General features: G+C 32.3%; 1 protein-coding gene across 5 annotated transcripts in view; it reads right to left on the bottom strand.

The window, feature by feature from the left end:
* Positions 1 to 14086, bottom strand: part of Spata6 (spermatogenesis associated 6) — a 166289-nt gene that overhangs the window by 34930 nt on the left and 117273 nt on the right. For 4 of the 5 annotated variants that reach the window (XM_058570767.1, XM_046468810.2, XM_046468811.2 and 1 more), the window contains one exon: positions 4404 to 4503. In XM_058570767.1, coding sequence (XP_058426750.1) covers positions 4404 to 4503 — 100 coding nt within the window. The remainder of the gene's footprint in view (positions 1 to 4403; positions 4504 to 14086) is intronic. The other variant, XM_046468809.2, reaches the window with a different exon arrangement.

The following is a 14086-nucleotide window of genomic DNA, read 5'->3' as shown; positions in this document are numbered from 1 at the left end:
TCGTAGGCTTCCTTATTGCCATGATCTGCGCTGCTTTCTTCTGCCATACCCTTCCCCCATGATGCCTGCCTTACCTTAGGTTAAAAGCTATGGAGTTACCATCTATGGATTGAGACCTCTGAAACTGAGGGCCAAAATAAACTTTTCTGTCTCAATATCATTTTTGTCAAGTCTTTTGGTCGCAGAGACAAAAAGCTGACTAAAACAAGCACCCTTAAGATTATTGAAAGGAAAAAGTGCGATAATACATGCACAGAACCTGGCTTATAGCAAACATTATTAATAGTTATTACCTGTTAATAAATTTTAGTTTTTCTCTAGAAGAAGAATGACAATTCCTGTTTATGCCTCTTATTATACTAAATTATACTATAGCACACTGTTTTCTCTCTTTTTTTTTTACTGTTTCATATTAACTTATCCATTTATTAAATAATCATTGGATTATATAAATTCCTATGAATAGAAAATTGATATCTTAAAAATATCCCCACTCTGTGAACAGTGAAAAGTACAGATGTATGGATTTGGTATAAAAATTCTCAAAAAAATTCTATATGAGAGCTGGGGATATGGCTCAGTTGGTAGAGTGCTTGCCTTGCACGCACAAGGCCCCGTGTTCAATCCCCAGCACCACAAACAAACAAACAAACAAACAAATACTATGAGTGAACACAGGAAGAAAGTAAATCTTAGATCTAACTTTAAGAGTTTGTGCTCAGATTGCTCTTAGAAGATATTCAGATTAGTGCCTAGTGTAAGCTAGCATGAGCAAACCTATGCTGTCCATTCAAGAAAGTCAAGCCAGAGGTAAAAATAAAGTTAATTTTAAAAAGTGGTGTGACATCTTCCACCTCTGAGTAGGAAGAAGTAATTTGCTCAGATGTGTAATTTTTCTCTTATTTAAAGGAGTTAGAAAGCTACTTCTATTAATAGTGCCAAGATTCCTGAGAAGAGATAACCTCAAAGGTGAACTAACTGAAGCTGGCTTTTTCCCTGGGGCATTTTGGACTTTGAGCAGAGAACAAAGGAACCAGTAGGGTCTTACTAGTCTACAATGCTAGCCAGACAAAATTAAGTATTTGAGAACTCAAACTCCAGTGAGAGTGATGGCTGAAAAATTGAGCTGACTGTTCCCTCAAAACAATTGTAGGATGTCTGAAACTGCAAAGGAAGAGGACAAAGGCGAAGTGGAAGGCAGAAGGGAGTTTCATACTGTCTTGCCTGAGAAGGTAAGAATTATACACAACACCTCAAAAGGAAATGGGCCTGAAATCATGCCAAGGCTTACTTAAAGGCCAAAAGCGTTCAAATTAAGAACAATTTATTTTATTTTGGGATACACATTTAGATTCACAGAAAAGTTGCAAAAGTAACCACATAGACCACATAGAAACTTCACCTTTCATTGAGGTTCTCTAAATGTTAACATCTGATATATAGTACATCCCATGAAACCAAGAAACTAAGATTGGCAAAATACTATTATATTAGCTGCCATTATTCGGATTTTATCAATCTTTCCAATAATGCACTTTTTCTCTGTTACAAGATCCAACATAGAATATCATGCTGCATTTAGTTACCATTCCTCCTTAATCTCATCATATCTGTGACAAATTTCTTAGTCCTTCCTTATTATTTATAATCTTGACACAGCTGTATATAGCAATACTTGAAGAGCACTGCTCAGATATTTTATGGAAAGTCCTTCCTTGGTCTTGTCTGATGTTTTCTAACATTTAGACCAAGGTTGTGGCTTTGGGGGAACAATATTATGGAGAACAGTCTATCACATGACATGACATTCAAGATATACATAATTATCAAAATGAGTTATTAGTGGTGATGTTAACCTTCATTAAAAGAAATATTCTGTCATGTAAGAATGTTGAAACCAACAGGGAAAACAACAAAACAGCAAAAAAATGAACAAATTAATAAAAAGGAAAATGAATTATTTAAGTTTGATTAATTTAAATAAAGCTACAATAACTTACAAAACAACATTAGATTTTTATTCTTAGACAAAGGGGCAAAAATACAAACTTAGAATTCCAAGTTTCCAAACGCTAGACAGTTATTTTTTCTTATCTCTATGTGATCCAATATATAAGATTTAAAAATATATGATTAAAATTACATAAAGTGCTACTTGCAAGATACACATTTATATATAATTATAAAAAAGTAGATGGAAAAATATATATAATTCAACACTAGCCACTATAGCTATCCTAATACCAGACAATTACTGTGAAACAAGGCATATTATTAAAGATAAAGAGGGACTTCATGGTTAGACAGTTCATAGTACAGTCTGAAATCTGTATCCAACCAATGAAATAGCTTCAAAATATATAAAATTAATAGAACTAGAAAGAAAAATAAACCTCTATTATGATAATTAAACCTTTCTTGAAATTGAATACCTAGCAATCACTGTATAGAAAAAAAATTCAAATAAATGTAAAAGAAAACAAAAAGGCTCTTATAAGAAAAAAAAAAAAAAAAAAAACAGAGGAAAAAGTCTGGAAATTACAAAAATGCTAACCAAAAGGGAAAATAATGAATTATATTCAATAGCATTAAGAACTGCTTTTCATTAAAGGGTATCATTGAGAGAAAAATTGTAAAACACAAGCACTTATGTCAAGAATCTATATTGAAATCTTAACTAAAAATTAAAGGTTGATAATCCATTAGAAAAATGGGCAGACAACATTAAAGGCATTCACAATAAAGGACATTCAAATCTCTAATAAAAATATTCACTTGATATCAGGAAACAGCAAATTAAATCACTATGTGATAAACTACTTTTCACTTATCTAAAGACCAAAATACACATACACATACACACACATACATACACACACACACACACACACACACGATCAATCAAGTTGCAATGAAGACATTGAACAAGTTAGAACAGTTCCACTCTGGTAGTGGTAATGTCAACAGTTAGAATCATGTGCAAATTTCTTCAACAGTATCTACTAAAACTGAATATACACATATCCCTAACTTAGTACTCTCACAGATAGGTATATGCCCAAATAAAATATATGCAGTATCACTCAAGGAAATGTACAATCTTCTCATTGCAACTCCATAACAGTCCAAACCAGAAACGATCCAATATCCATCAACAGAGAAATTAATAAATAAAAAGCAGGATTTTCATACAATGAAGAACTCCTACTACAAACAAAACAAAACAAAGATATCTGAAATGTCTGAATGGCAAAAACAAAGTGAGCCAAGTCAGGAAAAAGGGGACTAAACACTGTAGAGTGTCACTTATATATAAGTTCAAAACAAGGAATGCTAATCTTGGTGTTAGAAGATAATGTTTTGTTAGAAGTCAGACAATGTTTACTCTTAGAGCAGCAGAGGCTGGCAGGAAACGGGCTTTTCCAGAACTGATAATGTTTTGTTTCTTGATATGGTAAATAGTTTACATGAGTTTCTTGATTTTATTACAGTTCATCAAGATATTACTAATGCTTTATGCATTTTCTATATGTATATTATGCTTTGAAAACAAATTGAATCTTAAAAAAAATTACATATAGATACTTAACATTGTAATAATTATAATTCACTAATAAAAATGGGAAAAATTTTTAAATGTATTAAACAATTGATCCCAGGGTTAAATCATAAGCTTCTGCCAAACATGAAACTGATGATGATTGTTTTTTAAATTGACAAATGAAATAAGATATAAAATACAAAAGAGAATGCTGTCATTATTTCCTGTCATGCATGTAAATGTGTTTATTTTATCACAGAAAATATTCTCATATTTATATTCTCTTAATAATAAAATGATAGACCTAACCATCTCTTTTTATTCCTTAAATATTTAATTAATATACAAATCAGTGGTGAAGTTTCTTCAAAATATAAACTTTCAAAACCCCTCTCTCATATTCTACCACTTAGAAACAAACCTATTTGTAACAAATGGAATTTCTTTATACCGTACCACAGAACAAGAACTTTCATGTTTTGAAGACTGTGAAATAATTATCATGAAGTTACTACTTTTTTTTTTTTTTTTTGAGTGTAAAAGATTTATTCAAGTGAGAACAAAAGAGACAGAGCTCCTACAGGGCGAGAGGGTACCTAATAGGGATTGCCTACTATTTACGCTTTATATGATAATCATCACTAACACTGTTTATATTTCTGATGATCTATGTCAAAAATTTTGCATGACCCAGGTCAAGCAGAAAGCTAGATAAGTTGCTTATAGCAAGCTCATTAACTTCCCTCAAATGGAGTATGCTTTTCTTTATTTCCAGTGAATAAACACTGCAAGCATTAAGCATCTTAGGTAGTTTTCTTGTCCTGTTATAAAAAGCCTTGAAGAGAAAATTTTAGAAACTAACATATAAATGTCCTGGATGAGCCTGATGTGATTTCAAGACATTTTTTACCCGGTCATGGATCTCATCGCAGTTTGAAGGTGAACACCAATCAGAGTGGAATCTGTAAGCAAAAAAACAAAAGTAAATTGTAGACAAAGGGACAAAAATACAAACTTGGAATTCCAAATTTCCAAACACTAGACACAGTTATTTTTTTCTTATCTCTATGTGATCCAATATATAAGATTTAAAAATATATGATTAAAATTACATATTTTCTTCCTTTGATCAAGGATGATGGGAAGACATAAAATCAGGTGCTAGTTCTCAGCTATGCTATTAAGTCTTCATAATATGTACAATAAATAAATAAATAGTCCTAGTAATTAAGTTTGATGTGCATTTGGGAGAAAATTCCTATATAACTGATATCTTAATGATTTCCAGACATAATTCTTTAGAATTTTATCTCTAAATAAAGTTTTTTGTATTAGAATAACAATTCCATGTATAATGCCTTTAAAATTAGTTCTTATGCTCTAGTAATTTAATCATATTCTCTTAAACTATGCAGAACAAATTCTTTTCTGTTAAAAAAACCTTAATTTATGAAATGAAATAAAATATGTATAATAGATGAAAATTTTATTTAGAGTCCAATCATGTTCCTATTCTTTCAGAACACAGGAAACAGAAATAAAATGGTCCCTTCTCAACACAAGTGAGGTCCCCTTTCTAGTCTTTGCTAATAGACAACTGTATTTTTTAAAAAGAATTTTTTAAATATTTAAATATAAGAAAAATATGACTTTTATTAGAGTTTATGAGTTGAAATTAAAGATGCCACTTAAGATGTAAAGCCTCCATTCCTCTTTATTTTGTTCTCAAATTCAAAACTAGAATCAGTATAATTAAGCTATTTTGTTTTACCCAAATAACAACTAAAATTTCTGGATCCTTCTAATTATAAAGCACTTATATGAAGTGTTTTTGGCAATTCCTTGATAAATAGATAAATAAAATGCTAATAAGTTGCTTAACTCTGCCTTTTTTCTTCCCATTATGTTCTTAAAAATTATAACACTATACTGTCACACAAAGTACAACTATTAAGCAAGACAATCTGTTTACACATTACCTACTTTAAAGAACACAATCTAAGGATAATTAATTGTATCTAAAACTTGATCTATGACATATGTAAGAGCAAGTTTTACAGCACCTATGCAAATGCATGGACAGAATAGTTATTTGCAGTGTGTGTAGTACATCTTGGAAATCTAAGATGCAACTATGCAACTCCAAGTGAGAGTTGAAATTATTTTTTTTTATTGGTTGTTCAAAACATTACAAAGCTCTTGACATATTGAAATTAAAGATGCCACTTAAGATGTAAAGCCTCCATTCCTCTTTATTTTGTTCTCAAATTCAAAACTAGAATCAGTATAATTAAGCTATTTTGTTTTATCCAAATAACAACTAAAATTCCATTATAGGATCCACTAGTCTGTGCTATGGTATAAGGAATACTTGCCTATTGATCTTTAACTTAATTTACAAAAATCATAACGTTAAGCTGATTCAAGCTAGTAGAATATGCTAATGTTTAAATTTAATTTTAGTAATAGTTGTGAACTCAAATATAAAATTTAAAGTGATAATATTAATATTTACACTTTGATAAGAAGTGCTTATGAAATACAATCAAAATTGAAACCATTTTATGGTTGGCTAACTTTATTTTTTGAGGTATTTCTTAAGTGGGTTCAAAGCAAAATTAACCTTCACTATAATAAAAGTTTCCATTTACTTAAAGCCATGGATAAAGTTTTCTAGAAATCTGTTTATTCATATACATGATTAAGGAGTTAGCATTTTCCTGCAATCTTAAAGGAAGTTTATTTACTGCAGTGAATGTTTATGCACATAAACTCCTACAGCTGTATGTTCTGTCATACAGCTTCCAGGAAAACTTCCAATTTTGCCTGAGACATAAATCTACATTTACTTCAGTTTAAATTGTTTATTGATTTCAATGGATTATATAAACATCCTGCAAATATATTGTTTAGTGACCTAGAAAAAAACAGACTTTCAAAGAATGTCTTATATTTGAAGATGTGGTACTATGTGCTGAAAAGAATAAAATGTTTCTGTTCCTAGTAATATGCCTTCATGATATATCATGGACTAAATCTAGGGTTTTTGTTTTGTTTTGTTTTGTTTGTTTTGTTTCGAAAATGTACTTGGAATAGAGGTGTTCTAACTTGGTGAAACTAAAAAAATGTTTATCTATCAAAAGCATGCCTTGGAGAGTACAACAAAATATTAATTTAGGTAAACTGAAAGCTAACTATTTTAAAATTCTTTTTCTTTCTTTTTTTCTTTTGTGCCAGGTATTGAACCTGGGGAGCTCAGCTACTAAGCCACACCCCCAGTCCTTTTATTTTATATTTAATTTAGAGATAGGGTCTCATTAAATTGCGGAGGCTGGCTTTGAACTCAACTACTAACTAAGTTATCCCCTGCACTGAAATATAAATAAAGGAACAGCTGATTTCAGCTACCCTCAGTGGAAAAATATCTAAGTTATGGTATTTGCTAGTAAATTTATGGAACTGAAGAACAGTATTCCAAGTGAAATGAATCAAAGTCAAAAGTTAAATTTTTTCTCTCATGTGAAAGCAATGAAGCAAATATATTCCATGCATGTATGATTACATCAAAATGCATCCCACTGTTGTTTATAACATAAAAAAGTTAAAAAATTAACATAGTCTCAGAGGAATTTAAAAGATGGAATAAAATTATATACATGGATGATATAACAGAACTAAAATTGGTACCATACTACAGAGATTTATAATTGGAGAATTCAATAAATTATGTTCAGGGGTAGAAAAACAATATTGATAAAAACATATCCAAGGAGATACATGTAAAAAATTATTGAAAACCTACAGATATGATACAGATCTAATTAAATAAAATCAAAAAGCATATAATTAATAAATTAGGTAAAAAGAAAGCTGTACCCACTGTTTGTATGTGCACCTGGGTAGATATGAAAATCAAAAAATGTCCCCTGATATTGATATGCAAGTTCCCAGACTTCAGCAGAAAAACCTGTTTAAAAATTTCTCTTGAACTCTGCAGTATAGCTCTGCAGTATAATTTAAGGTCTGGCATTATGAGCTTCCTGAATCACTTTTCTCACCAAGGATTGCTGTGGCTATTCTGGGCCTCTCATTTTTCCAAATGAATGCATCACTGTTTTTTTTTTTTTCTATTCCTATGAAGAATATCATTGCAATTTTAACAGGAATGCATTAAGTCTATATAGTGCTTTTGGTAGTATGGTCATTTTGACAATATTAATTCTGCTTCTGATTTTAATTAGTTCCTGTCTTCTAGAGATTTTGGTATTGATTTGTTCTTCTTTTTCTAGGGCTTTGAGATGTTTACTTGTTGACTTTATGTTCTTTTAAGGAATGAGCTCCATGCAATGAACTTTCCTCTTAGTGCTGCCTTCATAATGTCCCAGAGATTTTGATATGTTTTATTGCTATTCTCATTTAACCCAAGTATTTTTTTTTATTGCATCGCTGATTTCTTCTGCTAACCATGGGTCATTCAATAGCATACTATTTAGTCTCCCGGTTGTTAGAGTAGCTTCTATTTTTATCATTTATTTCTAATTTCATTCCATTATGATCTGATAGAATGCAAGGAATTACCTGGGTTGTTTTTGTTTTGCATTTGCTAAGAGTTACTTTTGACCCAAGATATGTTCTTTTTAAGAGAAAGATCCATGTGCTGCTGAAAAGAAAGTGTATCCAGTCACTGATGAATAAAATATTCTACCTATGTCTGTAAAGTCTACTTATTAATTGTATTTTTTTAGTTCTATAGCTTCTTTAGTTTTTGTTTTGAAGATCAATTAAGTGGTGAGAAGACAAGAAAGTCATCCATTATTATTATGCTGAGATGTATTTCATTCTTGAGATTGTAAAGAGTTTGTCTGATGTATGTAGATACTCCATTTTTTGAGGAATAAATATTTATGACTGTTATGTCTTGTTGATGTATATATTTCCCTTAAGAAGTATGAAATGGACTTCTGTCCCTTCTGATTAACTTTGACTTGAAGTCCACTATATCAGATTTTGAGGATGGAAACCCATCCTTGCTTATGAGATCCATGTGAATGATAAGGTAAAACTTAAGTCTGTGGATGTCTTTGCCTATGACTTGAGTCTCTAGGATCTTGGTTTTGAATCCAATCTGCCAGTCTATTTCTTTTGATTGATGAGTTTCAGTCATTTACATTCAATGTTATTATTATGAAATTATTTTAATCCCTGTCCTTTTGATTTATTTCTGGTTTTTAATTTGAAAAGTTTCTCCTTTGATTGACTATTCTTCTAGTGTAGTTTCTCCCTTTACTGGTCTTTGGTTTTATTTTTCATTTCTTCTTCATGAAATATTTTATTGAGTGTTTTGGAGGGCACACTTTCTAGTTCTGAATTAACATTTATCATGGAAGATTTTATTTCATTGTTGATTCTGAAGCTTAATTTTGCTGGGTTATAGTATTCTTGGTTAGCTTCTATTTTCTTTCAGAGCTTGGTATATATTTTTCCAAGGCCTCCTCGTTTGAGCCTCTGGGTTGAAAAATCATCTATGATCTGTATTGGTTTCCCTGTATATTTGACCTGGCATTTTCCTCTGGTAGCCTTTAAAATTCTATCCTTCTGTAGGTTAGGCATTTTTACAATAATGTGCCTTGGTTTGGGTCTGTTCTAAAATATTGTATATTTGGAGTCCTGTGTGCCTCTTGTATTTGATTTTCCATTTTATTCTTTAAATTTGGGAAATTTTCAGATATTAATTCATTGAAAAGAATGTTCATTCCCTTAGTTTGTATCTCTGGGCCTTCGTCTAAATTTGTTCTTTTCATGCAATCCCAGTATTACCTGGAAGTTCTGATTCATGGTCTCTTAACATCTTTTCTCCATGGTCAAATATATTTTCAAGATTGTATATTTTTGTCTTCATTGCCTGAAACTTTATCTTCCAAGTTCTAGTCTGCTGGTGATGCTTTCCAATGAATTTTTAATCAATTTATTGATTCCTTCATTTTGAGGATTTCTACTTGTTTTTTATTCCCCCCAGGATCTTTATCTCTTTAGAGAAGTGATCTTTTGCTTCTTGTATTTTTTTCCCTTACATCATCTTTTAACTCTCAGACAAATTTAACTATGAACGTTCTATTCTAACTTCTTCTCTGACAATTCTTCCACTGTGATGTCAATTGATTGTGTTATTGGAGTATTTTAGTTTGTTTGGGGCGATTTAGTCCCTTGGTTTTTCATGTTGTTTGTGTATCTATTCATCTAACAATTGGTTTTGAGGCAGTATAGTTTCTACACTATAGATTTATAGTGTCCCTGAACATTTCCAGTACCTCACAATTTAGAGGTAGACAGATGGCAGCAACAACCAATGCAAACAATTTACAGCATTAAACCAAATAGATCTTGCTATGAAATCTACAATGTTGATTGTTACAATAATCAGAAATGATATATCAGTTATTTCCCACCATAAAAACAATAGAGATTGGCTGAAAAAGAGTTAAGGGAAACCTATAAGTGAGAGGAAAAAAAATGTCCAAAAATTTTCAAAAAGCAAAGATTATAAGAATAAAATCAATATATCAAACATCTTAGACCTCAAAATATTTATGAAAACTAACACCCTTCAAAAAAGTGCTAGAAATAAGAAAAAATAAACAGATACGAGATATATATATATATATATATATTTTTTTTTTTTTCCAGTTAAAGAGAGAGTTTATTAAGAGGAAAGAAGAAGAAGATATGGTGGTAGGAAAGGATTTATAGATTTCAAGAGGTGAATAGGGCAAATGCAAAGGCGACATAAGATGTTTTTGAAGGGGAAGAAAAATAGAAGTAAAAGAATTAAAGCAGAGTGTAAGAGAGAACAATAGAGTTTAGCTGTTAGCAAGAAAAAGAGAGAGAAAGGGAAACAGAGTTGTGAAACAAACAGAAAATTAATCCAAAATATACTAATCAAAAACCTTGACCCTCAAAAAACAGAGCATAAAAATAGCTACCTACAAGAAATGCTAAATATGAAAAAGCAGAAACAAATATGCATGTGTACAAGTGTATAAATATCCATCATGTACCAATCAGTACACATTCAAAAACAAAATAACAGAATAGTCAATGAGAGTACATGCACATGGTGCCAAACTGCCTTTCCTTGTCAGCTTCCCTTCTTCAGCAGGATGGTGTGAGGAGCTGTGGAAAATGATTTTGGTTTCACTTCCTGGGTACAGTGACTGCTGGGTTCTCTGAGATAAGCTTCTGCAAGTGAAGCTGGGGAGGGTGTTGGGGGGGCAGGAATTTGGTCTGGTATTGCCCCACGTGTTTTACTGTGTTGGGAGTTTTCAGGCCTTAATCAATTGACGCACTTCTAGGACTGTCTGGCACTATTCTCCCCAGGGCTCCACTGTGGGAAAGGGCAGTCTGTCCTTCACTATTTATATTACCTGGGGATACTGGCCTTTTTTGGCTCTCAAGGACAATTTCCAAGCACTGAACTCAGTCACTCCACCTCTTCAGATTCTCCCTGCCACTGGTCCTGCAGTTGCTGGGTTCAAAGGAGTAGGGGAGGGCAGGCTTTCTCTGGCCTCCACCTGTATTTCTCCCAGGCAAAATGGTTTCTGTGCCAGAAATGCTCTGTGCCAGATATTCTCCTGATTTGCTAGACTGTGTTTAGATCTCATGGTGGTGTCAACCAGATTCATTTATTGGTCTCAGCCCTGAACTCACAGATTATAAGTTCGAAGTCTCAATTGGCGATGCAGAAGGTACCAAAATGTCTCCAGCTTGGGCTCCATGCACAGCAGGCAGACCCGAGTGCCTTTCATGCACCAGTTTAATAAGCTCAATAGCCACTGGGTAGGCCCAGAGCAGGTTGCCCCTCCCACCACGGGTCTCCCAACGCCAAGATTTTCCAGCAGTTTTTAGTCTTTTCTGACATTATGTATTAATTTTCTCTGCTCCTACCAGGAGCTTAGCTCTAATTCTCTTCCTTACTCTTGTCTAATGTACCAAAAATTTCCCAGAGTTTGAGGCTTTCTGTCCAGTATTGAATATCAGTGGAGTGCTTTATTCATTTACCTCCCGGAGGAGGAATTGTTTGCTGTTTGAGTTCTGAGTCACGGAGTTATGAGAAAAGCCACTTTCTGTTAACTTGCCATCTTGTCTTCTCTCTCTTTTTTTAATGTAAATTTTTATATTTATATATGACAGCAAAACGCATTACAATTCTTATTATATACATAGAGCACAAATTGAAAAAGCAATCATGAAATTCATCTGAAAAAATAAGAGACCCAGAATAGCTAAAGCAATCCTTAGCAGGAAAAGTGAAGCAGGTGGTGTCACCATACTATAGAGCAATAGTAACAAAAACAGCAAGGTATTAGCACCAAAACAGACTGGTAGACCTATGATACAGAATAGAGGACACCGAGACTAACCCACAAAATTACAATTATATTAGACAAAGGTGCCAAGAACATGCATTGGAGAAAAGAGAGTCTCTTCAACAAATGATTCTGGGAAAACTGGAAATTCATATGCAACAAAATGAGATTAAACCCCTATCTCTCACCATGCACAAAACTAAACTCAAAATGGATCAAGGAATTAGGAATACAACCAGAGACCCTGTGTTTAATAGAAGAAAAAGTAGGCCCTAATCTCCATCATGTGGGATTAGGCCCCAACTTTCCTCTCTCTCTCTTGACTTCTAATGTGTGCGCGCGTGTATGTGTGTGTGTGTGTGTGTGTGTGTATCTAAGCCAATAATTTACTATCTACTTAGACATGATTCTAATGGACAAGAAGCAACATTAATCAAAATTCTATCTAGAAGGCCAAAATGCCTCCTATATATTTTTGAATGCTTACGAATTCTATATATATATTTTTCAAATGCTTAAAAGGCTTATAAGGAAACAGACAAATCTATCTGTTCACACAGGTGTTTTAATTTAGCAACCTAACTTATAGACTCTTGTTTGAGTCATCAGTTTTACGCTTAATGTTGGATATACTTTCTATATTAATTAAGCCTTTGTTAATTATGTCTGATGTCCCTAACGTGCTGTAGGAATTTAGTGGTTACTTCATCTTTTTTATACCATATAAGATAAACTGATTTTCAAGTTGCTTAAAACGTGTCTTAGGTTTTCAGATTTCTATGTTTTTAAATAAATACAGTTGCCTATTTTTAAAAAAATGACAAAAACAGTTTTCTAAGTTACTACTTATGACAGAAATAAGAACTTTCCTATTATGTAAGAAATGAAAGAAATACAAATAGAAAATGAAAAAATAAAATTATTTCTGTTTATAGATGATATGATCCCATACTTAGAATACTCCAAAGGTCCTTCTAAGTGTTCTTCTATAAGATTTGTAGGGCTGACAAATTCAGCAAAGTAGCAAGATACAAAGTAAACATATAAAAATCAATACCTGAATCTTCTGGGAAAGAAATCAGTAAAATAATTTCATTCAAAACAGGTTCAAGGCACTAAGTTTATGGCTCAGTGGTAGAGTGCTTGTCTCCCGTGTGTGAGGCACTGGGGTTCAATTCTCAGTACCACATATAAAAAAAAATAAATGAATAAAATAAAGGTCTATCAACAACTAAAAATATATATTTTTAAAAAACAGATTCTAATAAAATAAAATACCTAGGAATAGCTGTGACCAAGGAAGAGAAAGATCTCTACAATGAAAATTATAGAAATCTGAATAAAGAAACTAGAGGATGGAACCCCCATCTCCCGCCCCCGACATGAATGGGCACAATTAAAACTGTTAAAATGGTCATACTACAAAAGTGATCTACAAATTCAATGCAATTCCTATCAAAATACCAACAATATATTTCAAAGACTCAGAATAGCTAAAACAATGCTGAGCCAAAAAAAATAATAATGCTGGAGGCATCATAATACATGATTTCAAATTATTCAATAGAGCCATGGCAAGAAAATTAGCATGATACTCACAGGAAAACAGACATTCTATACCAATGAAACAGAATTGGAGATATAGAAACAAACCTATGCAGCTATAGTCATCTGGTTCTTGACAAAGGTATCAAAAACATACACTAAAAAAAGACAGCCTCTTTAACAATTGGTGCTAGGAAAATTGGCTATCCATATGTAGAACGGTCAAACTAGATTCCTATCTCACCCTGTACAAAAGCCAACTCAAAATGGATCTAAGTATAAGATCAGGAAGTTTGTAACTATTAGAACAACAAATAGGGAAAACACTTCAACATATAGATACAGGCAAAGACTTTCTATGTAGGACCTATATAGCTAAGGAAATAAGAGCAAGAATCATAACTGGGATGATATCAAATTAAAAAGTTTAGGAGCTAGGGTTATGGCTCAGAAGTGGAGTGCTTGACTTGTGCATGTGAGGAACTGGGTTTGATCCTCAGCACCACATAAGAATAAATAAATAAAATAAAAATTGGGAAGAAAGAAGTAAAAGTTTTTTAAAAAATTAAGAAGTTTATACATAGTAAAGGAAACAACAGCACTAAGAGACAACAGGTAAAATGGGAAAAAATCTGCC

The sequence above is a fragment of the Marmota monax genome, unplaced genomic scaffold (assembly GCF_021218885.2).
Source record: "Marmota monax isolate L192 unplaced genomic scaffold, Marmota_monax_Labrador192_F-V1.1 WCK01_AAM20220418_F8-fsc00008, whole genome shotgun sequence".
In the NCBI taxonomy this organism is placed as follows: Eukaryota; Metazoa; Chordata; class Mammalia; order Rodentia; family Sciuridae; genus Marmota; species Marmota monax.
Note: the sequence above shows the minus strand (reverse complement) of the source record. Positions and strands in the feature narration are given on the sequence as shown.